General features: G+C 36.4%; 1 protein-coding gene across 8 annotated transcripts in view; it reads right to left on the bottom strand.

Annotated features, from left to right (window-relative positions):
* The window catches only part of PIK3C2G (phosphatidylinositol-4-phosphate 3-kinase catalytic subunit type 2 gamma), a 504,349-nt gene that overhangs the window by 439,060 nt on the left and 37,504 nt on the right, over window positions 1-27,785 (bottom strand). For 7 of the 8 annotated variants that reach the window (XM_044941205.2, XM_044941209.2, XM_044941210.2 and 4 more), the window contains 4 exons: window positions 21,020-21,757; window positions 16,416-16,498; window positions 11,339-11,496; window positions 4,546-4,660 (listed from right to left, as the gene is read on the bottom strand). In XM_044941205.2, the coding sequence (XP_044797140.2) occupies window positions 4,546-4,660; window positions 11,339-11,496; window positions 16,416-16,498; window positions 21,020-21,676 (1,013 nt within the window). In that variant the 5' untranslated portion in view covers window positions 21,677-21,757. Of the gene's footprint in view, window positions 1-4,545; window positions 4,661-11,338; window positions 11,497-16,415; window positions 16,512-21,019; window positions 21,758-27,785 lie in introns of those variants that run through there. The other variant, XM_044941212.2, reaches the window with a different exon arrangement.

Genomic DNA, 27,785 nt, shown 5'->3' with positions numbered 1-27,785 from the left:
GAAATAACTCCAGAAAGAATGAAGGGATGGAGCCAAAACAAAAACAATACCCAGTTGTGGATGTGACTGGTGATAGAAGCAAGGTCCAATGCTGTAAAGAGCAATGTTGCATAGGAACCTGGAATGTTGGCAAGAGTAAATGTTGACATTCTAGGAATCAGCGAACTAAAATGGACTGGAATGGGTGAATTTAACTCAGATAACCATTATATCTACTACAGTGGGCAGGAATCCCTTAGAAGAAATGGAGTAGCCATCATGGTCAACAAAAGAGTCTCAAATGCAGTACTTGGATACAATCTTAAAAACGACAGAATGTTCTCTGTTCATTTCCAAGGCAAACCATTCAATATCACAGTAATCCAAGTCTATGTCCCAACAAGTAACGCTGAAGAAGCTGATGTTGAACAGTTCTATGAAGACCTACAAGACCTTTTAGAACTAACACCCAAAAAAGATGTCCTTTTCATTATAGGGGACTGCAACGCAAAAGTAGGAAGTCAAGAAACACCTGGAGTCACAGGCAAATTTGGCCTTGGAGTAAAGAATGAAGCAGGACAAAGGCTAATAGAGTTTTGCCAAGAGAATGCACTGGTCATAGGAAACACCCTCTTCCAACAACACAAGAGAAGACTCTACACATGGACTTCACCAGATGGTCAACACCAAAATCAGATTGATTATATTCTCTGGAGCCAAAGATGGAGAAGCTCTACAAAGTCAGCAAAAACAAGACTGGGAGCTGACTGTGGCTCAGATCATGAACTCCTTATTGTCAAATTCAGACTGAAATTGAAGAAGGTAGGGAAAACCACTAGACCATTCAGGTATGACCTAAATCAAATCCTTTATGATTATACAGTGGAAGTGAGAAATAGATTTAAGGGACTAGATCTAATAGATAGAATGCCTGATGAACTATGGATGGAGGTTCGTGACATTGTACAGGAGACAGGGATCAAGATCATCCCCATGGAAAAGAAATGCAAACAAGCAAAATGACTGGCTGGGGAGGCCTTACAAATAGCTGCAAAAAGAAGAGAAGCAAAAGCAAAGGAGAAAAGGAAAGATATAAGCATCTGAATGCAGAGTTTCAAAGAATAGCAAGAAGAGATAAGAAAGCCTTCCTCAGCGATCAATGCAAAGAAATAGAGGAAAACAACAGAATGGGATAGACTAGAGATCTCTTCATAAAAATTAGAGATACCAAAGGAACATTTCATGCAAAGATGGGCTCGATAAAGGACAGAAATGGTATGGACCTAACAGAAGCAGAAGATATTAAGAAGAGGTGGCAAGAAAACACAGAAGAACTGTACAAAAAAGATCTTCATGACCCAGATAATAATGATGGTGTGATCACTCACCTAGAGCCAGACATCCTGGAATGTGAAGTCAAGTGGGCCTTAGAAAGCATCACTGCGAACAAAGCTGGTGCAGGTGATGGAATTGTAGTTGAGCTATTTCAAATCCTGAAAGAGGATGCTGTGAAAGGGCTGCACTCAATATGCCAGCAAATTTGGAAAACTCAGCAGTGGCCACAGGACTGAAAAAGTTCAGTTTTCATTCAAATCCCAAAGAAAGGCAATTCCAAAGAATGCTCAAACTGCCACACAATTGTACTCATCTCACCTGCTAGTAAAGTAATGTTCAAAATTCTCCAAGCCAGGCTTCAGCAATATATGAACCATGAACTTCCAGATGTTCAAGCTGGTTTTAGAAAAGGCAGAGGAACCAGAGATCAAATTGCCAACATCTGCTGGATCATGGAAAAATCAAGAGAGTTCCAGAAAAACATCTAGTTCTGCTTTATTGGCTATGCCAAAGCCTTTGACTGTGTGGGTCACAATAAACTGTAGAAAATTCTGAAAGAGATGAAAATACCAGACCACCTGACCCATCTCTTGAGAAACCTGTATGCATGTCAGAAGCAACAGTTGGAACTGGCCACGGAACAACAGACTGGTTCCAAATAGGAAAAGGAGTACGTCAAGGCTGTATATTGTCACCCTGCTTATTTAACTTATATGCAGAATACATCATGAGAAACGCTGGGCTGGAAGAAGCACAAGCTGGAATCAAGATTGCAGGGATAAATATCAATAACCTCGGATATGCAGATGACACCATCCTTATGGCAGAAAGTGAAGAGGAACTAAAAAGCCTCTTGATAAAAGAGAAAGAGGAGAGTGAAAAATTTGGCTTAAAGCTCAACATTCAGAAAACAAAGATCATGGCATCTGGTCCCATCACTTCATGGGAAACAGTGGAAACAGTGTCAGACTTTATTTTTTGGGGATCCAAAATCACTGCAGTTGGTGATTGCAGCCATGAAATTAAAAGACGCTTACTCCTTGGAAGGAAAGTTATGACCAACCTAGATAGCATATTGAAAAGCAGAGACATTACTTTGCCAACAAAGGTCCGTCTAATCAAGGCTATGGTTTTTCCAGTGGTCATGTATGGATGTGAGAGTTGGACTGTGAAGAAGGCTGAGCACTGAAGAATTTGAACTGTGGTGTTGGAGAAGACTCTTGAGAGTCCCTTGGACTGCGAGGAGATCCAACCAGTCCATTCTGAAGGAGATCAGCCCTGGGAGTTCTTTGGAAGGAATGATGCTAAAGTTGAAACTCCAGTACTTTGGCCACCTCATGCAAAGAGTTGACTCATTGGAAAAGACTCTGATGCTGGGAGGTATTGTGGGCAGGAGGAGAAGGGGAGGACAGAGGATGAGATGGTTGGATGGCATCACTGACTCGATGGACGTGAGTCTGGGTGAACTCCGGGAGTTGGTGATGGACAGGGAGGCCTGCCATGCTGCAATTCATGGGGTCGCAAAGAGTCAGACAAGACTGAGTGACTAAACTGAACTCAACTTATGATATCTGTCTCTTTGATATGTTACGAGACTTAGATGTTTACCTAATTTGAGACAGGGGCATCATTAGCACTTGATAGATGATTACTATTATTTTAATATTATCATTGCAATCAAAGTTAGGTACTTCAGATGAATTGTAATAATGTAACTGTTAGAGTTTGAATTATTACTTATTGCATCATTAACTTATTAAGTGTTTTCTGTGTTCCCTCTACAGAGAAATAAGAACAGATATCCAAGTCTTTAAGGATTTATTTTTATTTTATTTTTTTTCAGGTCAACAACTTTTTTTTTTAACTCATCTTGTTTATTCTTTATTTTTTTAATTTTATTTTAATTTTTAACTTTACAACATTGTATTGGTTTTGCCATATATCAAAATGAATTCGCCACATATATTTTTAAGATAAATTATGTAGGAATACATGAAAAAAATTTGAATGAAATACATATTCCTTTAGCTATTAGAAATAATATTAAGAATATTCTGCTTATTAAAGTAGTCATATCAGTCCTGATAGGCTATTATTCTTAAATAGTAAGCAAATTCCAGATATGTACATATCCTTCAATTTCCTTTAGATAATAACTAACTCTAATTAACCTACACAAATCTTGGCAAGTTTCCTATCTTAATAAACCCAGGTAAATGAATTTTAATAAAATAATATAAAAACACTAAAAAATCTATTATGTTTATATTAACAAGAAAAAAGAATAAAATAATTTTGTTGTAACTGGGAACAAAGAAAGGAGAATAATCCGTCTTAAAAATCATTCACAGTTAACATTGCACAATAAAGGAAAATCACCCACAAGATATTTTCAAGAGTATTCATGGTGGAATAGCAATGACAGTGGCAATAGGTGTCTCAAAAGAAATAAAATGTTGTCAATCTTTCGGTACTTATAGAAACACAATGCGGAAATATAAATGCCAGGAGAGAAATAACGCGATAGCAGGAGAGAAATATTAGTATTTTCTTTCTTAAGATTGTGTTATGTTTTCAAATTTGGTCTTTAGGGAACTTTAGGACAATAGTTATTGTGGTACATTAAGAAGAGGTAAGTTTTGTTTTTTCTATCAAATAAGTATATGCAGTTGACATACATGAGAATAGACTTTTTAAATTATTTTACTGAGCCCCCTAAATAAAGAATTGAAGAAAGTATTTTAAAATTTAGTCTTTTATGGAAATGTTATAATTGTCATACTCAAACACTCTGTGATTTTGAAATGTATTTAAACAGCATGCTAATATTGTTCTGACTCAAAAAAATTACTTTTTGCAAAAAATTTATTGTTTAAATTGTGATCAGTCCTACTAAGCTTTGTCACAAACAAGATAACTTGTGTTGCCCAAGATTTTCTTGATTTCAGAACTGAAAGTCCCATGTGTGGGGAGCAGCCTCAGTCTGAACAGACTGAGATAGTTGGTCACCCTAGTTACAGGTCACTTAAATACACATTGCCATATATACACAAAACACAAAGTCAAACCAAGAATAAGACTGTTAGTACGACACAAAATTTTAAATTCACCTTTAAGTGAGCAAAATTGATTATGAACAGTGTATTTGCACAGTCTGATTAAAAGCAAAGAAAGAAATGCTGCTTAATATAGATGAACAATGATCAAAATTTATCTTAATAAGATACTTACTTTTGTAAAAATTCTTCATGGCCACATATACTTAAGAGATGATCTCTGGGGAATAACTGGTCATTCGTGCAAAAATGTAGAATTTCTGCAATTAGGTCTTTGACAAGATAATTAGCTAAAAACAGGATTGAATAATAAAATGTTAATAAGAGCTTATTATATATTGGCTAAGTAAAAGATTTTGAGCACAAAAAATGATGCATGCATTATGAACTGTTATAACTGTCTAGCTCCATCAAGAGGAATTAAAATGAGATACGTCACACTTACTGATCTGATTATATTTGGAGATTTTTTTTTTAAAGTATTCTCTGCATTTTCTTTGATCACTCTGTCTTCATATAATCTAACAGAGCTAGGTATTTCATTTCTCATTCTGAAAACTTTGGTAATGGTAGCTTCTGCATAAAACAAAAAAAATGTTCTGCTGTGGTTATCCTTAGAGATTTGAGAGATGCCAAAGAGATTACAGAGTGAATGCTAGGTGGCAAGCCAGGAGTCTAACCCAAATATGGCAGCTTCTAAAGCTGGTGCTCTTAATAATTCTGAGTGTTCACACCTTATCATTCTTCCTTTCCTGTATAGAATCACCCCAGATTCTGTCTTGGACAGCATTATAATAATGTTGAAGGACATGCACTCTTTTTCTTCACCTTCCCTAGGACTCAAAAGTGTCAGCATATTATAGGGTAAAAACCCTTTGCCGTCTCATATTCACATTCTACAATATCCCCCAATAGTGACACACATATACCATTTAATTATGTTTGCTTATGAAATATTTTCTATTTATAGATGATAAAGAGGGATTCATTTATTATCATATATAATAATAGTTAGCAATTATGGACAGAGGAACATGTTGGGCTACAATCCATGGGCCCACAGAGAGTTGGACATGACTGAGGGGACCAAGCACACATAGCCAAAAATGCTTTCAATGTGATCTTGAATGAAAGTAGGTACAACAGATTGTATTGATGATCCTTATTGAAGATTTGAACAGCATACTGCAAATCCTCAATTGCACATACTCAAGACTGTATATTGTTACCCTGCTTATATAACTTATATGAAGAGTACATCATGAGAAACGCTGGGCTGGAAGAAGCACAAGCTGGAATCAAGATTTCCAGGAGAAATATCAATAACCTCAGATATGCAGATGACACCACCCTTATGGCAGAAAGTGAAGAGGAACTAAAAAGCCTCTTGATGAAAGTGAAAGAGGAGAGTGAAAAAGTTGGCTTAAAGTTCAACATTCAGAAAACGAAGATCATGGCATCTGTCCCATCACTTCATGGTAAATAGACGGGGAAACAGTGGAAGCAGTGTCAGACTTTATTTTTTTGGGCTCCAAAATCACTGCAGATGGTGACTGCAGCCATGAAATTAAAAGACGCCTACTCCTTGGAAGGAAAGTTATGACCAACCTAGATAGCATTTTCAAAAGCAGAGACATTACTTTGCCAACAAAGGTCCGTCTAGTCAAGGCTATGTTTTTTCCAGTGGTCATGTATGGATGTGAGAGTTGGACTGTGAAGAGAGCTGAGCACCGAAGAATTAATGCTTTTGAGCTGTGGTGTTGGAGAAGACTCTTGAGAGTCCCTTGGACTGCAAGGAGATCCAACCAGTCCTTTCTAAAGGAGATCGGTCTTGGGATTTCTTTGGAAGGAATGATGCTAAAGCTGAAACTCCAGTACTTTGGACACCTGCTGCGAAGAGTTGACTCATTGGAAAAGAGTCTGATGCTGGGAGGGATTGGTGACAGGAGGAGAAGGGGACGACAGAGGATGAGATGGCTGGATGGCATCATCGACTCGATGGACGTGAGTTTGAGTGAAGTCTGGGAGTTGGTGATGGACAGGGAGGCCTGGCGTGCTGCAATTCATGGGGTCGCAAAAAGTCGGACACGACTGAGTGACTGAACTGAACTGAACTGAAGTTGAGTTTTGCTTATAATTATGTGTTTACATTGATGTGACTTCTTTTACCGCCAAACTATTGGGAAAGGTTTTTGTCACAGACTGGCTAACAAAACATAGTATAAGTGGTATTATTGAACTTTCCTTGAAGAAAAAAAGGAAGCATATAATGCTGGATTTAAAAGTGTATTTTATGGGAGATCAAGCTTTTATCAATAAAATGTTTAGAGAAACAAATGGTAGCGATCATCAAGGAATTAGAGATTATAGAAATGCCCGGACATAAGAGAGAGTATCTTATATGTGCTACTGCTTGGTAATATTGACTGAAATATTATGAATTGAAGCTAGAGGAAAATATAGCCACAAGCAAAATCAAGACTGGAAAGGCTTTGAAAAGAAGGGGAGAGCAATGCCAATGTAAAATGGCAGGGAAATATTTCCAAAGACTCCAGTTTATTTTAATTAATTTGACTTTCCCATTCCCAAGACTGTATGGCCTATGCTATTTTGTAGTATGTATGAATTCATTATTTCACTACAGTCAGTTGTTGCAGTTTACATGAAGGACTCCACAAGCTAGTTTCTAACTGTTACTCCTCTTCTGTGCTTTGGTGTCATGTCTTCTACTACTCATGTTACTCTTTGGATGTCTCATTATCACTTCAAATTCAGCATGTCTGTATCTGAAATTACCATTTTTTCTCCTTGAAGCCAAATAGTTAAGTGTCTGTAAGTTAAACTTTTCATCCATATTGTAAGCCAACAAGTACCATGGTTTACTTTAAGGAGATTTTATACCTGTATCTTCAATTTGGCAGCTAATATGATCCTTTTCCCAGTTTCTCATAGTTGCCAACTTCATACAACCCTTCTCAATCTGTTGACCATATTGCCTACCATATTGAAAAGGCAAAGACCCATTCGTGACTTTTTAAATTATGCTACTTTGCGGCTTAAATCTAGTTTTTATGCATCCTTCTCGATCCCTTTACATCTCTTTTGATATAAAAGTATCATGCTTAGTGTTAAGTCATGCCCAATTTTTGCGACCCCATGGACTGCAGCACACCAGGCTTCCCTGTCCTTCACTATCTCCTGGAGTTTGCTCAGACTCATGTCCATTGAGTCGATGATGCCATCCAACCATCTCATCCTCTGTCATTCCCCTTCTTCTTCTATACTCAGTCTTTTCAGCATCAGGGTCTTTTCCAGTGAGCTGGAGTATCACTGCTTTTTATTAAATCTAACTTATTCACATATGATTCTTCCATCACTGGTTTCTAGTTCCATCAATTTAAAGCCCTTCTCTTATGTAATATTCCCCACTCTAAAGATGCTTTTGTCTTTTCTTTAAAATAATCTTTTTCTATTTAATATTCTAATAAAATCACTCCTCTTCCATTATATTTCCTTAAGGATAGTATCTTATTTATTTATTTAATTTATGCCTTCTCATTACTGCCAAATTTCTTTAAAGAGTACATAACTGCTGCCAGTAGTTCTCAATTACTCTTTAATCTTTGCAAACTGGCTTCTACCACTTTACAGGTCACAAATGACTTCCTAATACAGTTCCAACTATGTGTCATTTAAATTTAGAAAGTAAAGACACTGGCTTTAGAATAACTTTGGAGTTGGAAAAAAGGACAGGGAATCTTCTTCACTGAATTGATAGCTGAAGATTGTAGAAGCAGAGACAACCTTTTTCAAAACACCTGCTCCTCCAGAAGGATTCTATTTTCTCACTCTGGGGGAAACAGAATTCTCTTTGGATGAGAATCTCTCACTGTCTCTTCCTCTTTCTGTCTAGATTTCGTTACAGCTTCTGTTTTTTACTGGTCATTCTTGAAATGCTCTTCAGATTTTTATTCTTTAGAGTACATCTATATTATTCAGTTCAGTTCAGTTCAGTCGCTCAGTCGTGTCCGACTCTTTGCAACCCCATGAATTGCAGCATGCCAGGCCTCCCTGTCCATCACCAACTCCTGGAGTTCACCCAAACTCATGTCCGTCAAGTCGGTGATGCCATCCAGCCATCTCATCCTCTGTCTATATTATTGGTAAAGCACTAATATAAAGTAGCGAAGGGATCACAGTTTTGGCGTAAAAATTAGTTTAAAGTGAAAACATTTTAAATCTTATCTGTACTTTTCTTATCTGAATAAAGCCAAGTCTCATAATACAGGCGCTATTAATTTCCTTCTGAGAGAGCTTCCTGCAAACTCCAGGAAGGAGACAGACTGCCCATCCACTAGCATAAAAAGATATATAATTATTGTTTTTTCTAGTTGAAGCTTTAAATACCTCCCCCTGCACACATTTTTATATTATGCTGTTATATAAATGTATACCTCTGAGTTTCAGCAGGTCATTCATTATTGAATAACCCCTGCATGACTGTGTAAAGAAACCTTGTCTTTTGCCTTGTTAACCTGTCTATTGTCAATTATGTCACAGTCCTAATCCCACTTCAAATTTAAATGGGCAGAGGAAAAGTTTTTCTCCTAAAAGTAGCATACACTACTCTGTATATTTTCATAAATGTGTCTTGTCTCCCCCTCTACTTTTTCCTCCTTCTCCTAATCCATCCCTTCCTGCTCCTCCTTTTTATAAACACTCAGTATCTTTGAGGCCACAGACATCCTCTTACCACTGTACATTTCTAACACTTAACACAACGACCTAATCACTTTACTGAAACTTCTTGTAAAAGTCAAAAATGGCCTCTGGTTTGCCAAATCCAATATTGGAAATTAAATATTATAAACTGGAAGATCAGGAGTGGTCTCCCTAGTTCATAATTCTTTCTTCTTCTTCAGCCACTGAAGTCAACATTACTCAGATATCATTCTGATTGGATCAAGGTGCAACACCGCATTGACCTTGGTGGTCCAATCAGAACCCTGCTTTCAGAAATTGGGAAGTGGATCTGAAAGCAGCTCTTTTGCCCCTTTTCTCTTTGCCCATTTCTGTTCCCCTGTAACTTTGAAAGAACCTAATTAACCTGTTGATTCTTTTCTGAGATTAAAAAGAAGATGAAGAATTAAGTAGTTAAAGATTGATTAGTTCTCTAGAGCAACACCCCCCACCCCCCCCCCTTAGCGATCCTGCAGACATGTCCCACAGGCAAGATAACATCTGAAGAGAGAGTCAGTCAACCTGCACAGAACAGAGAACAAAGCAGAACCCAGCCTTCTGCCTCCACGATTCACTGAGATTCTTCCCCCACTTGTTTCCCTTCAAAAACTGTCAGGGATGAGCACAATCTTTGGAGTGGCCTTGGGGCATAAGTCCATCTTCTCCACAGATTGCCGGCTTTTCTGATTAAAGCACCTTCAATAATTCCTCCTGATTATTGGTTTTTAGCCGTGAGCAGCCAAACCTGAGTTTGGTAACAGATCCAACAGATTGAACTTTCTTTAGAGATTGAACTTTCTTAAGGTAGCTGGCCAAATAACTTTTAAGCTTGAGCCTGGCTTTCCATGTGTTTCAGAAAAGTAAGGGAAATGAGTCAGCAGAAAGTAAGAGAAACCTAAGAAACAGTTTTACAGAGAGGAGATAAGGTGAGAGACATACAGGGATTTTGGACTGCTTGTACATCAGATTTTTCTTCCCAAATGTTTTCTGAATTCCTACTCCTAAATGTTAAAGAAATACCTGTAATCCTTAAAAAAATTTTATTTAACTTATATCAGCAGGAGTTGGTTTCTGTTAGTTTCAAACCAGATAATCCTAATATTCCTACATAATATCATTATGTTTGCAGTCATCTGTACTAACTTGGAGCCTTAGCTAGAGTAAGAAAGAAAACAACAACAACAACAACAAATTCTAGTAATCATAATGAAACTACAGTCCATGGGGTTACAAAGATTTGGACATGACTGAGTGACTAACACTTCTACTTCAATGAAAAAATTGAAATCAACCTTGAGTATTCATTGGAAGGACTGATGCTGAAGCTGAAACTCCAGTAACTTTGGCCATCGGATGTGAAGAGCCAAAAAGACCCTGATGATGGGAAAGATTGAAGACAGGAGGAGAAGGGGACAACAGAGGAGGAGATGGTTGGATGGCATCACCGATTCAATGGATATGATTTTGAGCAAACTCCAGGAGATAGTGAAGGACAGGGAAGCCTGATGTGTTGCCATCCATGGGGTCTCAAAGAGTCAGACATGACTTAGCAACTGAACAACAATAATTTGTCAAGGAACAGCAGTTGATAGGTAGAAACTTAGTAGCAACAAAGGTTGTTTGAAGAACAAAATTGTTTTGCAAAAATGTTGACTGTAACAGTGAAATAAATATTAAAAAACTTAAAGAGATTCTAAAACTTTAGGGAATAAGAATCATCTGGTGAGTTTGATAAGATAGATACCTGGGATCCATCTGCAGAGACTGATTCAGTAGATCTGCTAACTATGCTGGACTGACAGGACTATTACAGTTCTTACTCTGAAGATACAGGCTGTGTATCAATGTCTATTCAATCTCCCAGTTTATTTACTTTTGAATAAAACAGTTGTTTCTAAAGGATAAGAACAGCCATTTCCACTTACATGTAGCCTTTCTCTAGAATCTTTCTGAAATTTAGCTTTTATTTTTAATATGCTAAAAACTTGCTCTACTTGCTATTTCATAGTAGGAAAATAAGGTGTCCTGGGGTGAGCTATGGAGAGAGTTCTTTGAAACAATAGCTAAAAAAATGTTAAAAGATTTCCAGCTGTTTTCCTGTTACTTCACTTCAGGACAAAATACTAGCTAATACTGCTTCTCTTAATGACTTCAGACTGTGGGCTCAAGGCTAGGCAGCTCATACCAGCTTTAGATAGATTTTTATACTTATTTGCAAGATTGCTTACCACATGGGATAAAATGAAGTCCTCTTGTTGAGTTATCAGTAAAAATATTTATATTAAACTTAGTATTAGAAAAGAGCTTATATGGAAATGCTGTAGTCGTGCTCCAAATCTTCCCAGAATTGGAATCCATGTCAGCAGCATGATATGTTTCTCTTATTCTGAAAAATATATGTGAAAAAGTACTTAGGACAAAATTTCAAGAAACTTCTTGAAGGGTTTGCAATAGAAGATTTAATATAGGAAAATAGCCAGCAGCTGATTCGTGGTACAGTGCTGTTAGCTAGGCTAGCTTAGTAAAGATTACAGTTAAACCAAAAACAACTGTAAATGTCTGGTCTTCAAGTTTTCTCTGGTGCATCTCATTTGAAGCAATTAGGAATATATTGTCCAGCAAAAACGGGAGAGGAATAGTTGCTATTGCTGCCTTCTCTCCCACAAATGCACACACATACTATATTGCATTCCTTTTTGTATCCCATCAGACACACACACACACACACACACACACACACACTATGATAATTCATTTTTGTATCCCACCATCACCCAACACAGTCCATGAACATGAAAGGGGTTCCACAAATGCTTCTAAATGCTTTATTGAATGGAAAGCTTTTTGCCAGTGCACACCTACACAGCCAGCCAAGCAGACTTGGAATTTTGTGACAGCATAGAAAGAAATTTCATTAGACCTGCCTGATGGCCAATGCCTGAGAATCCCATGGGGGATAATACCATTTGCCAGATTTCCAAGAGAAAAGATTTTCCTTGCCTGTCACAAGTTTGCCTCTGATGGACTTTTGTAATAGCCCCTCCCAATTTCCCTTCTCCTTTATGAAAGTTTTCCTCTCCTTTGCTTTACTGGGACTTGCCTGTGGTTTTCCGTAATTACATGTCCCACATTGTAATTTTTTGCTTCTCCCAAATAAACCCATTTTGGTGATGAAAAAGGGATACATTGTCATTCATAAAATATGAAAATTCACCCTGAACAGTGACTATTGCTTCATGGACATTTCCTTTGAAGCTTGAACTCGTGCCTTTCTCAAGCCAGAAGTCACTCATTTATTATTTATTCATTTATTGATGGTTAAATTCTCTTGTTTGTGTCAAATCGGTAAGTACAATTCTTGGCAGCTCATTTTCTTTATAATTTGGATTTTACGCAAATATTTGGATTTTACATAAATAATTGAGCTCAGAAGTCATTTGTACATTCTGCACAATTACTTGCTGTGTCAAGAGTCAGAGAATTGCAAAATAGTTTCTCCTTGGAGCCAGGAGCCTTGAGTTTGAACCCTGATTCTCTTATTCAGTAGTTTTATGGTCAGAGGCAAGTTATTTGACCAGTTTCTTTGTTTGCACAAATGAGGATATTTATATCTACTTTAAAGTTTTATGCAAGAAAAGGCATATAAAAGACTTTTGTAGAATGTAAAGCAATATATGCGTGTAATATATCATAATTATCATTATATATCATTGTAGCTGAATCCCTGTAGAGCTATATTTTTATGCCCACATGTAGAATATAACATAAAATTTGTGACTAGCTATTTAAAATGTTTTTGATGATGAATATGAAATCTTGGATTATTTTTCATTTTTTGTTAATTTTGAAGAACCCTAAACTTTCTAGTACTTTTCCTGAATGAAAAATTATGCATTCTGTGTAATATATCAGATATATTACATCCTTGACATTCATCCTAACAATTTATGCAGCATTAAAGTAGTATAGGCTCACTGAGGTAGCTCCATCTCTGTACCCTTAAACTCTACCAAAACATCCCTTCCTTAAGGGACCTCACAAGTGGAAAAGTACATGTTCATCCAATGGGCCTGGCATGCATAAGGATCACCTTGTTTTCTGGATTCCATCCCCAAAGTTTTTGACTCAGTAGGTACATGGAGGATTCCCACCCCCACCCCCATTTTTTTCTCCCAGCAGTTTTCCAAATAAGTCAATACTACTACAGTTCAAGAACCACTACTTAGGATAAACATATAGGCCACTCTTCCTTCTTTTACCCTCCATCAAAGGTTTGGACTCCATTTCTGAATTGAGGAGTTTGATGATCTAGCATTCAACCATATGATAAGATACTACTCAATGCATACATGCATGATTTAACCTTCTACCATTTTAGAGAATTACACTTAAAATGTAAATTCATGACTCTTTCTTTTCTAAACCTTCACTGAGCATCTACTGTGGGCCCAAAACTTTGTTTGTGTACTATTGCTCTGGTGACTCAGACAGTAAAGAATTCGCCTGCATTGCAGGAGAAATGGGTTTGATCCCCGGGGTGGAAAATTCCCTGGAGAAGGAAACAGCTGTCCGCTCCAATATTCTGGCCTAGAGAATTCCATGGACAGAGGAGCCTGGCAGGCTACAGTCCATAGGGTTGCAAAGAGTTGGATATAACTGAGCGACTTTGACTGTTGCTCTCTGATGGCCTTTGCCTGCAGCAGCTTAAAACACGGTTTCGGTTCCCGGCCGGAGATTGAAGTCAGGCCATGGCAGTGAGAGTGCTGAATCTTAACCACTAGACCCCCAGTGACCAGTGACCAGTGGCCAGTGACAAGGCCGTGGCCCACAGATGTGTAAAAGTGAATTTTTGCATAGAGATGGAAAGTAGTGAAACAAGTAAAGTGTTTCTTAGGAGGAAAAGAGCACATGTGGATAGGCACATGGATGGGCTAAGAGAAAGTCATGCCCTCACAGGAGTTTGAATCCCTTTTATGGGGTATTTCTTCTGGGTTTCCTTTGGCCATTTATCTTGCTTTCCCTGGTTCTGAGTCTGTATTTGGTTTATCTCAGGGTCCTTCCATGGGTGCAGGCACATCTCTTAGCCAAGATGGATTCTAGCAAATGTGCTATTGGATATTGACATTACCTACTATACCCTGGCACCACCTTCCTTTTTGACCTTGAGGGAGCCTTCCTACACATGTGTAATTGGGGAGATCTCTTTGACATTGAGAATGAGGAATATGGGGTCTTTTATCTCTTAACTGGGTAGGGCTCAATTCCTTTCTTACTCTTATCTTGGAGTATATGTCTACAGGGGACAAACTCTGGCTGCATAGCTTGGGACCCATCTGTCTTCTGTCTCACTATGATATTTTATTGTATCATAAAACTATATTTCTTGAGATATATGGCTTAAAAATATGTAATAATATAAAACCAAATTCCATAAATTAGAGAGCCTCTTGAAGGGTATGTAGCAGGAATGTTAACAGCATTTTTAGGTATGGTTATTTAAATACTAGGAAAAAACACAAATGAAATTGGATATATAAATCCATTCTACTAGGGCTTTCCAGAAAGTCTGGAGACTCTCTTAAGAAACTTGTCTTTCAAATTCAATTTGGTCTGTTTTTGAATGAAAGAGCTTTGGATATTTGGATATCTAAATATTTTTGGAAGTATTTGGACACCAGCACATAGTAGGTCCTCAAAAAAATTGTTGAGTGAACAGTTTGTGTACAAAATAATTATACATAATAAATTCATTTTATATGAGTACATGCCAACAAAAATTATTGAAAACAAAAAAAGTAAATGTGTGAACGTAACCTTTGTCTTCTTTTTTACTACTTTAATATTTATTATTGTTTGGTTGTCTTTTTTTAGTACTCATGGTTACTTTGAAAGAAACTATTGAAAAAAATTCCATCTAAGAGTTTAAAAATGTACCATGAGCTACTGACAAACCATCCCATAAAATATTTTTATGTCACTATTAAGAAGATTTCACCAAAGAATACATACTAAATTCTCTTGGGGGAAAAAAGTTATGGAAGAGACTAATAAGTGTTTTTTGATGGAGCTATACCAAGTATTACCTTGTGATATGAAGAGAGCTATTTCTCATGTTTCGAGAGTAGAAATTATCATGTCTTAAGTTTTATTAAAGTGTCAAGTTCCTGGCAGTGCTTGTCAGGTTGTTACAGTGGGTAGCTTATTCTTGAAAGAGTCAATATTGATATCTTTAAAGATCCTAATTTAGGAATCCAAAGTGCCATTTAAAATTTTCTTCTGTGAACTGGAGCAAGAAATTAATTAAAGATTGAATATGGGTTCATGGATTTGAAATGCTTTTTTTTTTTTTGTATGTGTATGCCCTTTGGTCCTTTCAATATGGTAACAAGGTTTTTTAACTTGACCTTGCTTTTCAGTTTTCTTGCTTGTTCTTCGTTTGACTCTCTCTCATGCATGAACTAGTTACTAGGCATTCAGGTAGCTTTTTAAGATAATGATTAAATAAATGGTTCAAATCTTTAACCCCAAATGATCATTCAGCAGGCAGCAGCTATAGGTGATAAATATGTTTACTTATATGTATATTTATTACACTTAAAACTGCCAAAAAATATAAAAATCAAGGTAACTAAAATGAAAGTGCACTAATTTTTCAAAAATTTCAGAAATCTGAGCAAAAGAAGAAATGGCATTATATAAATTTTCATTGATTAATGAAAGATTGGTCTTTAAAAAGGAAGCATCTACCTTTATGAGTTCTTTATTTAGGTTAGCCAAAAGGGGATCTGTGATGTCTTGGTAATATCCCCTAGTGATCAAATTTGTTTTTCAGTGGACAAACACCCATGCATTTGTTCAGTATTCTAGCAGCCCATTCAGGGTAAGATTGAGTTATTAAGCAGAAGGTATTCTCATTGTTCTAAATAGTATATTCCAGGTAAGAAGGATAAATTCATGCTAGTTTGGGACAGAGCCACAGAAGTCAGTCACTTATGTGCTAGTTAAATGAGAAGTTAATTTACCGCAAACCAAGCTATTAGCAAACAGCATGAGCAAGCCCAAAGTTATAAAATATTCATCTTTAGCAGATTTTCAGGGGAAATTTTAATTTTACTGTAAACAACGAAACAACACCATAAGTTGATTAATGAACTACTGTGTAATAAATTTATCCATTTAACTATGTTAAAAATTATAGAGCTTTAACATTCTATATGCAAGATTAGTCAGTTCAGGGATGTTAAAATAGACAAATTCATGCACTGTTCTAGAAATGTCAAAGTTGAATGAAATAGCAGCACTCACTTTTTTACTTTGTTGCAAAAGGATGCCAAACTCATATTACTGCCTTGAGCTACTTCAACCAGCTGAATGGAACAACCTGTCAGCTTAAAATAAAAACTGTTAAAATAGTTTTGTGTGTAGAAAAGGTAAATACAATTCTAAAATTTTTATTTTGTTTTAAAAAGCCATTCTGCTTTTAATTTTATTTTTTAAACTTTACTGAAAAAATACAAATAGAAAAATACATAAATCTGAAATATATTTATATTTGAACTTTGAGGAATATTAATATCCAATCAAAGTATACATTTCTATCACTTTAGAAAGTTCCCCCATATCTCCTTCTATCAGTCTCAACATGTATTTGGTAACTGTTAATTCACATTTCTGTCACCATAGATTAAGTGTACATGCTCTTGTGTTTCTGTCTTCTTTCGTTTAAATCATACATATTTTAAAATTTATGCTGTCATACATTATCAATAGTTTATCTTTTTCATTTCCTATTAGTAGTCTTTTTCATTACTATTCCACAGTTTGTTTACCCATTTTCTTTTTGATGGACAGGTGTGTTGTTTGTAGTTTGGGAGTATTGTAAAGAAAAATATTAATTTTCATATGCAAGTGTTTTTTGGACATGTGTTTCACTTCTTGTGAATAAGTGCATAAATGACTCAGTCAGAGGGTAGGTATATGATTAACTTTAAAAGAAAAATCTTTGCTTTATGTATTTTGAAGCTGTTACTAGGTACATATGCATTGAAATTTATTATGTCTTCCTGATTGATCCTTTTATTATTATGAAATGACCCTTTTCTTTCTCTAGTAATATCTTGCCTTGAACTGTACTTTTTCTGATATTTGTAATGACACAAGGCTTTGTTTTGCTGGTTGAATGTTAAATATTTTGATTTTTTTATTTTCAAACTATCTGTACCTATGCTTTTCAAATTTGGCTCTTGTCTTTCTTATCTAGTTTGGAGTGGATTTAGTATATTTCTGGATGTGGTTGGGTTTAAGACTGCCATGTTCACACATACTTCTATTCGTTTCTTCTATTTTGTTTTGTTCTTCTATTTCTCCTTCCCTGACTTTTTCAGTCTATTTGATTTTTCTCCTGTTTCATTTAATTCCTCTGTTGGATTTTTAGTTTTTCTTTTTTTTTTTACTGTTCTTGTAGTGGTTATACTAGCTTAGAAATTACAATATGCATCCTAAATATTTCACAGTTTACTTAGAGTTAATACTGTACTATTGCATTTAAAATGTAAGAACTTTCAAGAGCAAATAACATTTACCCCCTTCATCTTTTATGCTCTTGTTGTCTTTTACTTTTTGTTTACATATACAGTAATTCTCATAATGAAATACTATTTTTTTTTTTTTTGCTTTATACAGCTGTCTTTCAAAAAAATAAGATTAAAGTAGTTTTTCCTATTTACTAACACATTTACCATTTGTTCTGTTCTTTTCTAGATTCCATCTGGTATAATTTTCTTTGCATATAAAGCACTTTGGTGTTTTTTGTGTGTATGTGAATTAAGTTTTCTCTACATTTGTCTATATGATAATTTTATTTCATTTAAAATTTCAAGCATGTACTCAATAAGTACAGAAGTATGAATTCTTTTTTTTTTTAAATAAAACTTTAAAAATGCCATTCCATTGTCATTTGGCTTCCATTGTTTCTGAAAAGATAAGGTTTAATTCAAAATGTTTCATTGCATGAAATATTTTTTCCCCCTCTCTGCTGCCTTTTATGATCTTTTCATATTTGGTCTTCATATATCTTAGTATAATTTGTCTACATGTGGCTGTCTTTGCATTTATAGTTTGAGATGTATTGATTTTCTTATATCTGTAATTTAATATTTTGTACCCAATTTGATAAAATTCAGGGCATTATTTCTTGAAATGAATTTTTCCATCTTTCCTCTCTGTTAGCTTTCCAAATTATCCATATGTTAAACTGTTTCTCTCATAAGTTTCTTAGTCCTGCTCACTTTTATAAAGTTCTTTTATTTTCTCTTTTTTAGTTTGGATAATTTCTATTATTTTTCTTTCAAGTATTGTTTTTTCCCTCTATCATCCTTTATCTGTTTTTAATCATACCCACTGACTTTTTCTTTGCAGGTATACTTTTATTACTAAATTTTCCATTAGTCTTTGTTTTTTCATAGTTTCTTGTTTCCTCCTGAGATTGCTCATTTGTCTATTCATTATGTTCACATTTACTTCATCTACTTGAACATCCTTTTAATAACTTCCTTTGAGTCACTGTCTGTTAATTCCAACATCTGTTCTATCTCAGAATCTATTCACAGAGTTATTTTCTTGATTATGGTTCAGAATTCCCTAATCTTTACACATCTTTTGCATTTGTTATTAAATATTGGATATTGTAGATGACACATTAGGAATTGTTTCTACAAACTACAGTTTTTCTCTGGCAGGCAGTTAAGATCCTTTTGGTCTTGTCTGCCTTGATTTTATTTTTTGTGAGGCCACATCTAAATGGTATGTAGAACATTTACTACAGAGCACGACTTTTGCTCTTAAGAGATAGTTTTGTGTGATCTCAATTGAATACCGGAAGTGCTCTGCTCAGTCTTCTCTTGCAGGATCAGAACTTGTGGCCTGCGTAACTTCTATTTGTGTGTGGTGAATATGATCTCTTGGCCAACAATCTGCAGTATAAATCTTATCCATTGTGTAGCTTCTTCTGTGGTCTGCTCTGCAAATCACAGCTTCCTTTGCAGCCTAGAACTGCGTCTCTGCCTCCTCAGTTTAGGGATGCTGTTGTCATTCAGTTGCTCAGTCGTGTCCAGCTCTTTGCAACCCCATGGACTGCAGGCTTCTCTGTCCTATCTTCTGGAGTTTGCTTAAACTCATGTCCATTGAGTCGGTGATACCATCCAACCATCTCATCCTCTGTCATCCCCTTCTCCTCCTGCCCTCAGTCTTTCCCAGCATCAGGGTCTTTTCCCATGAGTTGGCTCTCTGCATGAGGTGGCCAAAGTATTGGAGCTTCAGCTTCAGAGTAAGTTCTTCCAGTGAATATTCAGAATGGTTTCCTTTATGATTGACTGATTTGATCTCTTGCTGTCCAAGGGACTCTCAAGAGTCTTCTCCAACACCACAGTTTGAAAAGATCAGTTCTTTGGTGCTCAGCCTTCTTTAGGTACTGTGGCTCAAATTAGGCTCCACTAGCCTACCTAGCACCAGGAAAAAGCCCTGCATAAACCAGAATGACCATAACAACACTTGGGTGTTTCTCTTCTCTCAAAGATCACTGTCTTGACTGATTCTTCAGTCTTGAAAGCAGTAGTTTCATGTATTTTGTCTAATTTCATAGTTGTTTTCAGTGGTAAGAGAAAGTTTAGTACTTGTTACACCATCATGATCAGAAGTAGAGGTTCATAAAATTTCATCCACTTTTAATTCAAATCCCTCAAGGTGTTATTTCTTCTGCAAGTGCTTTAGACACAGTTGTGTCTTCTCTAATGAACTCATCCTCTGTGTTATTTTACTGTGTTGCCATTATTCATTTGCATGTAAATTTGAACAATATACTAAGTCACTTCAGTCGTATCCAACTCTGTGCGACCCCATAGACGGCAGTCCACCAGGCCTCCCCGTCCCTGGGATTCTCCAGGCAAGAACACTGGAGTGGGTTGCCATTTCCTTCTCCAATGAATGAAAGTGAAAAGTGAAAGTGAAGTCGCTCAGTCATGTCCGACCCTCAGTGACCCCTGACTGCAGCCTTCCAGGCTCCTCCATCCATGGGATTTCCCAGGCAAGAGTACTGGAGTGGGGTGCCATTTGAACACTATGCTATTCCTAAAATCAGGTATCATGCATTTTTCTCCTTTGTATTTGTTATGCCTAGTATATCATATATAACTTAAGAATAATGATAAATAGTTGTCTAATAAATGAAGAATCCTTTTGTCTAAGCCTGTAAATTACAGCTGAAATAATATTTCTTCTTTTTATTTTTTACTTCTGGTTTCCCTTGTGTCTAGATTCAGTATAGCAGAGAAATGTTCAAATATTATGCAAGAAGCTTTGTGGTTACTAAAATGATTGGAAAACTACTAATGAACCCATCAGGATGAATTGCACAATGATTACTTAATTTCCTACTCTTGAAACATTCCCAATAGATGGTGCCAGCCAACAGGGTAATTTAGAAGCCTCTGAGTAAAGGGCCATTTTTCCTACCAATAATATGATGTTTTAATTCATGGTAATGTAACTCAAAATATAAATGTAATGAAATGCATTTGTGTTTCTGTGTGTGCATAATAACACAATAAGAATGAAAAATACAATTATATAAACCTCCAACTATGATATTTTTTGTCTAATAAAATGTAAATACTATACCACACTATTTAATTTTGATGAAACAAGAACTTTAAAAATATTATAAAAACTCTTTCTTTAGAAAAAAATCATTAATTCATGAAAATGGAATTTGTGAATAATAAGCATTTTTTCAAAAGTAGTAGTAATACATTCCCCTACTGAAGATTAGTTACTCTTGTTACCAAATCCACCCAGCACATTATTGATTGATTCTTTCAGATTCGTATTTTTAGGTTGACAAATATGGTACATACCTCAGTGTTCTTTGGGAGTGTACTTTCCCATGTCCTGGGTAGAGAAGAACCTACAATGTTCATATTTCTACTGCTTTTGTTTTCTTCTTTTGGCATCAAGTTAGTTGACAAGAATGGGTATATAGGAAGAACGCTGCTTTCAAATCCTATACGGTAGTTACGACTTTCATTTTCCAGTTGACTCTGTGAATTAATTTTATCCAGACTGGTAGATGATAGAGGCAAATTATTGAATCTGTAATCATCAGCACCGTGGTATTTCCCTATGGGATTTCCCCAAGAGCTTCCTTTATTGATGTTTTGAGGATTTGGTAGCACAGAACGCCTACTAAAACCAATTACTGGTGTTTCACTAACTTGGTGACAGGAGAGTTCTGAGCTTTTAAAAGTGAATTCATTCAAGGATGTTTGGTGTGTCTCATCTAATGAATATTTTCTTGAGTCCCAGTGTGGTGCACTGGGCACAAAAAAGGCATTTTCTTCAATTTCTCTCTGACAGAGTGGGATTTTGTTACTGATCTCCTCTACTACATTATCAAAACCCAGACTGACTAGGCTAGGAAAAAGAGGTTGATTCAAGGAGGGGAATTCTTGGTGCTCCTGTTGCTTTTCATGTGATTCACTGGAATTTAGACCTGTTTTCCAGTAATATGCCATTCTTTATTTTATGTAACTGAGAGGGTTGACTCAGCTCCAAATATCTCTTCAATGATATTATAAAAGATGATAGGAATTTTCCTAGACAAATGATAAAAGGAAATAAAAAATGTGATTAATTAGAAATAAAAGAGCTTTCAAGAAAGAAACATGTTGAATAAATACAGACAATTGTTTTGAAGTTTCCCCATAGCAAATGAGATAAACCCATGAGTTATATAAAAATCCATCAGGGCTCACATAATTAAAGTCCAAGGGGGAATATTGACTTCAGAGACATGCATGAAACTCCTGTAGTAGAAAACTAAGTCCACTTCAGTCATGACGGTGGTTTCATGAATGAAAGCCGGTATTCCCCTTTGGACTCCTTTTCTACTGAAAACCCACTGGCCCATGGCAACATTATCTCCTTCTATATTTAATCATCTATAGCATGCTAGTATGCTAAAGTAACTTAATAGTCTCTTCATGATCAGCAGTTATTCCATTCCTAGATACAGTCTTAACTTTTTTCTGCCCTCCATAAGCAGTCATCTTGTAGGTTGACTAGACCCTTTCATATCCTCCCCAAAACTTCTTTAAATAATTGCAAACTTCTCCAAAGCAACTTTCATTAAGTTTACTGATGAGAAAATTCAACTGATGTTTATAAATTTCTATTTTAACTTATCTCTCTGCAAAATTTGAACCCTTTTGTTCACTATACTTATTTAAAATTTTCTTGTGTCCTACATTGACTCTCTGTGACACTGTACTCTCTGAGTTCTGTGTTAGCTCTTTCTCAAGAATCCCCTGCCATATTGTTCGTTAGCTACTGGACCCCTTGTCAGAGCTTTTCTTCTCAATCATTCTCGCGTGTAAATTATTTCATACCTCCTATGGCTTAAATTACCATCTACATATCAATAACCCTAACACAGGACCATTCTTATTATTGTCTCCACTTGGAATTTTTTTTAACCTCTAAGAGAAAGTCCAAAACCTAAATCAAAATTCACCCAAAAACCTGCTTTTATTCCAATGTCTTCTGTGACAGAAAATGGCCCAACAATTCACTCAGTTTCTTAGACCAGAAACCAGGGTTTTATCTTTGAGTCTTCCCACGCCTTCATTCTTCTACCTCCAGTAAGTCACCAATTCCTGTAGGGGATCTTGCTTCCTTTTTTGTCTACCACTGTCACAAACCTAGTCTAAAGTTTTCTAATCCTCTCATCTGCAATGTTGCAGTTTCTCTGAAACTGCTTCCACATTTTCTACAATTCATTCTTGAGTCTTGTAATCCAATTTTTATGTTATACTGTTATATTTAAGAGACTAACCATATATCACTTTTGTATATAACAGTGGTTTCCTACTGTCTCAGGGTAACATGTATAAATGTTATATATGTAACATTTTTCTTTCCCATTAAATCATTAGGCCACATTAGTCTTTTCACTTATAACTCAGTACTTAGTGCTTTGCTTCACTCAGAGTAGTTGCTCATTTGCATTTATTGATCGAATGATTTAAATGTTGGAAAAATTATAGTTGAATAATAAGAACATGACACTGAAAAGTATTTCTGCCATTTTGTGGATTTATTTGGAGGAGGAGGTGGCAATCCACTCCAGTATTCTTGCCTGGAAAGTCCCATGGACAGCAGAGCTGGACAGGCTACAGTCCATGGGGGTCACAAAGGGTTGGACACTACTGACTGAGTGACTAAACAACAACAACAACATGGATTTATTAACTGCCTTAACAATTATATGTGTGTTAAGGAAAAAAACATTTTAAAAGGTGATTATAATAGTCATTACCTATCAAATACCATTTTCTATCAATATGTTTTGCAATGGCAAATAATTTTTATTATATTGTCACTAAGGGTCTACTTGAAACTCACAACCACCTGAGATATAAATGAGTTAGATTTACTATGTTTCACTCAAGAAATTGTACTGATTCAAGAAAGATTTTCAGGAGATATAAATAAAATGGAACTTCAGAAGATATAAATAAAATGTGTATAGAAGGATATGTGAAATAGAAAATTAATCTATAAAATTTATTCCAAACTATTCAAATTGATGGGTCACATAGATACATTATCTAGCCATAATCCCTTTTGCAGAAATTACCATTTTTTTCATTTCCACAATAGTAGTGAAAGGTATGTTTTATTAAAGCAAATTATACACTAACAAAAGCAGAAGATATTAAGAAGAGGTAGCAAGAATACAAAGAAGAACTATACAAAAAAGATCTTCACGACCCAGATAATCACAATGGTGTGATCATTCACCTAGAGCCAGACATCCTGGAATGTGAAGTCAAGTGGGCCTTAGGAAGCATACTACAAACAAAGCTAGTGGAGGAGACAGAATTCCAGTTGAGCTATTTCAAATCCTAAAAGATGATGCTGTGAAAGTGCTGCACTCAATAGGCCTGCAAATTTGGAAAACTCAACAGTGGCCATGGGACTAGAAAAGGTCAGTTTCCGTTCCAATCCCAAAGAAAGGCAATGCCAAAGAATGCTCAAACTGCTGCACAATTGCACTCATTTCACACGCTAGTAAAGTAATGCCCAAAGTTCTCCAAGCCAGGCTTCAACAGTACATGCACTGTGAACTTCCAGATGTTCAAGCTGGATTTAAAAAAGGTAGAGGAACCAGAGATCAAACTGCCAACATCCATTGGATCATTGAAAAAGCAAGAGATCTCCATAAAAATATCTACTTCTACTTTTTGACTATGCCAAAGCTTTTGACTTTGTGGATCACAACAAACTGGAAAATTCTGAAAGAGATGGGAATACCAGACCACCTGACCTGCTTCCTGAGAAATCTGTATGCAGGTCAGGAAGCAACAATTAGAACTGGACATGGAACAACAGACTGGTTCCAGATAGGAAAAGGAGTACGTCAAGGCTGTATATTGTCACCCTGCTTATTTAACTTATATGCAGAGTACATCATGAGAAACACTGGGCTGGATGAAGCACAAGCTAGAATCAAGATTGCTGGGAGAAATATCAACAACCTCAGATATGCAGATGATACCACCCTTATGGCAGAAAGTGAAGAAATAAAGAGCCTCTTGATGAAGGTGAAAGAGGAGAGTGAAAAAGTTGGCTTAAAACCCAACATGCAGAAAACTAAGATCATGGCATCTGGTCCCATAACTTCATGGCAAATAGATGGAGAAACTGGAAACAGTGGCAGACTTTATTTTGGGGGGCTCCAAAACCACTGCAGATGGTGATTGCAACCATGAAATTAAAAGACGCTTACTCCTTGGAAGAAAAATCATGACCAACCCAGGCAGCATATTGAAAAGCAGAGACATAACTTTGCCAACAAGATCCGTCTAGACAAAGTTATCGTTTTTCCAGTAGTCATGTATGTATGTGAGAGTTGGACTATAAAGAAAGCTGAGCGCCAAAGAATTGATGCTTTTGAACTGTGGTGCTGAAGAAGACTCTTGAGAGCCCCTTGGACTGCCAAGGAGATCCAACCAGTCCATCGTAAGGGAAATCAGTCCTGAATATTCATTGGAAGGATTGATGCTGAAGCTGAAACTCTGATACTTTGTCCACCTGATGGGAAGAACTAACTAATTTGAAAAGACCCTGATGCTGGGAAAGATTGAATGTGGGAGGAGAAGGGGATGACAGAGGATGAGATGGTTGGATGGCATCACCGACTCAATGGACATGAGTTTGGGTAAACTCCGGGAGTTGGCAATGGACAGGGAGATCTGGCATGCTGCAATCCATGGGTTGCAAAGAGACGGACACAACTGAGTGAGCTGAACTGAACTGATACACTCTTCTGTCTCTGTCATGGAAGTCAGAATTTTCCAGCAAGTGTGACTTTCCTCTGACAACTGTAGTTAATATCCTGTTCTAGTCTTCCATAGTCTAGCCTGCTGTGTCTTGTCTAAGCTTAAATGTGGTTAATATGGCTATATCATGTTGACTTTTTAAATTTTGGGGTATTTCAAATGAACTGAGTGTTTTTAAATTATTTTATTTTATTTTTCTAGAGCCACAGGGGAAGTCTTTAAATGAAGATTCAGTGGTATAATGCTGAAATTAAAGATTCAGGTAAGCTGTACCACCTGGGTGTTATTAATAATAATGATTCTGAACATCTTTTGAGCACCCACTCTAAAGCAGTACTCAGTAGACTGCTTTGTTTATATGAATTAACATATCCTCTCAACCTGTGATATTGTTACTGCCATTTAACAAATGAGAAAACTGAGGCACAGAAAGGTGAATCAACTTACCCAATGTCTAAGAGTTTGTGTGCATAGATTTGTTTTAAATGGGAATTAAAAAGAAGCAAGTGAGTGATAATTCCATACTAATATAACATCTGGAGCATGCCAGAATTTAGGCACTGAAAGACAGCATTAACTTAATTCAAACTATCTTTGCTGAAAAGAGTTGGAAACGTAAACATTTTTATTAATAATAATATTTTCCATCCATTTCTCACAGCACTGAAACTTGAAATGAGTGAGAGGCCCTCTTTGAAAAAAATCTCATTATAGTGAGATAAAGGAGAATGATAAATACTTATTCGTATTGAAAATGTAATAAAACAGAAACCACATCCAAATCCACTTTTATAATATTAAATTTGGTGATTTTAAGAAATTCCTAATAATTTTATGTCTCCTCTTTACCATGACAGTCCAGAAGATAGACTATATCTTAGTTTAAAAATAAATAAAAATGTGATTGAGTGCCACCTGGTAAATGTATGCAGTCTGCATTAGGAAGTAATGCATAAAATAACTAAAAGTCATATACCTTGACTTTGAGAATTATACATACTATGTGCTAGCATGCATGCTCAATTGCTCAGTCGTGTCCTATTCATTGCAACCCCATGGACTGTAGCCTGCCAGACTCCTCTGTCCATGGGATTTCTGAGGAAACAATACTGGAGTGGATTGCCATTTCCTATTCCAGGGGATCTTTCTAACCCAGGGATCAAACCCGCATCTCCATGTTAGCAGGTGGATTCTTTACCACTGTGCCACCGGGGAAGCTCTACTATATATATACTACATGGCATCAAATATGTCATAATAAGGATGACATGGCTGTTGGTTCCTGATTTAAATAACACTCTGTCGAATTATAGGAAAAAACTCTGTGGTAGGTAAAATAATGCCCCCCTCCTCCAGCATTTCCATATCTTAATCCCTGGAACATGTGAATATGTTAGGTTACAGGATGAAGAAGAATCAGGTTCTAAATGGAGTTAAGTTTCCTAGTCATCTGACCTTAAATTAGGAAATTACCTGAATAGGATCAGTACAATCACAAGAGGGCTTACCACTTGGCGCAGTGGTAAAGAATCTGCCTGCTAATGCAGAAGACCCAGGTTCAATCTGTGGATTGGGAAGATCCCCTGAAGGAGGAAATGGTAACCCACTCCCGTATTCTTGCCTGGGAAATACGGGACTGTGGGCTACAGTCCATGGGGTTGTAAAGAGTCAGACATGACTGAGGGACTGAGTGTGCACACACACACACACACACACACACTCACACACACACACACTCACACACACACACAATCACAAGGATACTTAAAGGAAGAAGAGGTCACAGTGATACTCAGGAAGGACTCAACCTGATTTTTTTTGGCTTTGAAGATGGAGTAAGGGGTCCATGAGCCAAGCAATGTGGGCAGCCTCTAGAAGCTAGAAAGGGGGAGGGAATGGATTTCCCCCAGATGCCTCCAGCAAGGAGCACATCCCTTATAACACCTTGATTTTTGCACGGTGATACTTGCATTGTATTTCCTACCTATAAAATTGTATGATAATAATTTGTGTGGTTTTAAGTCATTTAAGTTTGTGATCATTTGTTACACTGGCAACAGAAAATCGATACAACATGAAAACTGGAATGTGATTAATGAATGGATTGGAAAATCAGGGAGTTGAAGAAGGATAGCAGACCACACAAAAACGTTTCCCCAGTCTTTGTTGGTAAGTCCAACTAAATTCAAACAGGGAAGTTCAAAAGTGTTAATAATGACAAATTAGTATTCTTCAATAGTTTATAACTTTCTATTCAGTTTGACTTTCAAGAGATCTGTTT

This window comes from Bubalus bubalis, chromosome 4 (assembly GCF_019923935.1).
Source record: "Bubalus bubalis isolate 160015118507 breed Murrah chromosome 4, NDDB_SH_1, whole genome shotgun sequence".
Lineage (NCBI taxonomy): Eukaryota > Metazoa > Chordata > Mammalia > Artiodactyla > Bovidae > Bubalus > Bubalus bubalis.
The sequence above is the reverse complement of the archived record's forward strand: the minus strand, read 5'-3'. Positions and strand labels throughout refer to the sequence as shown.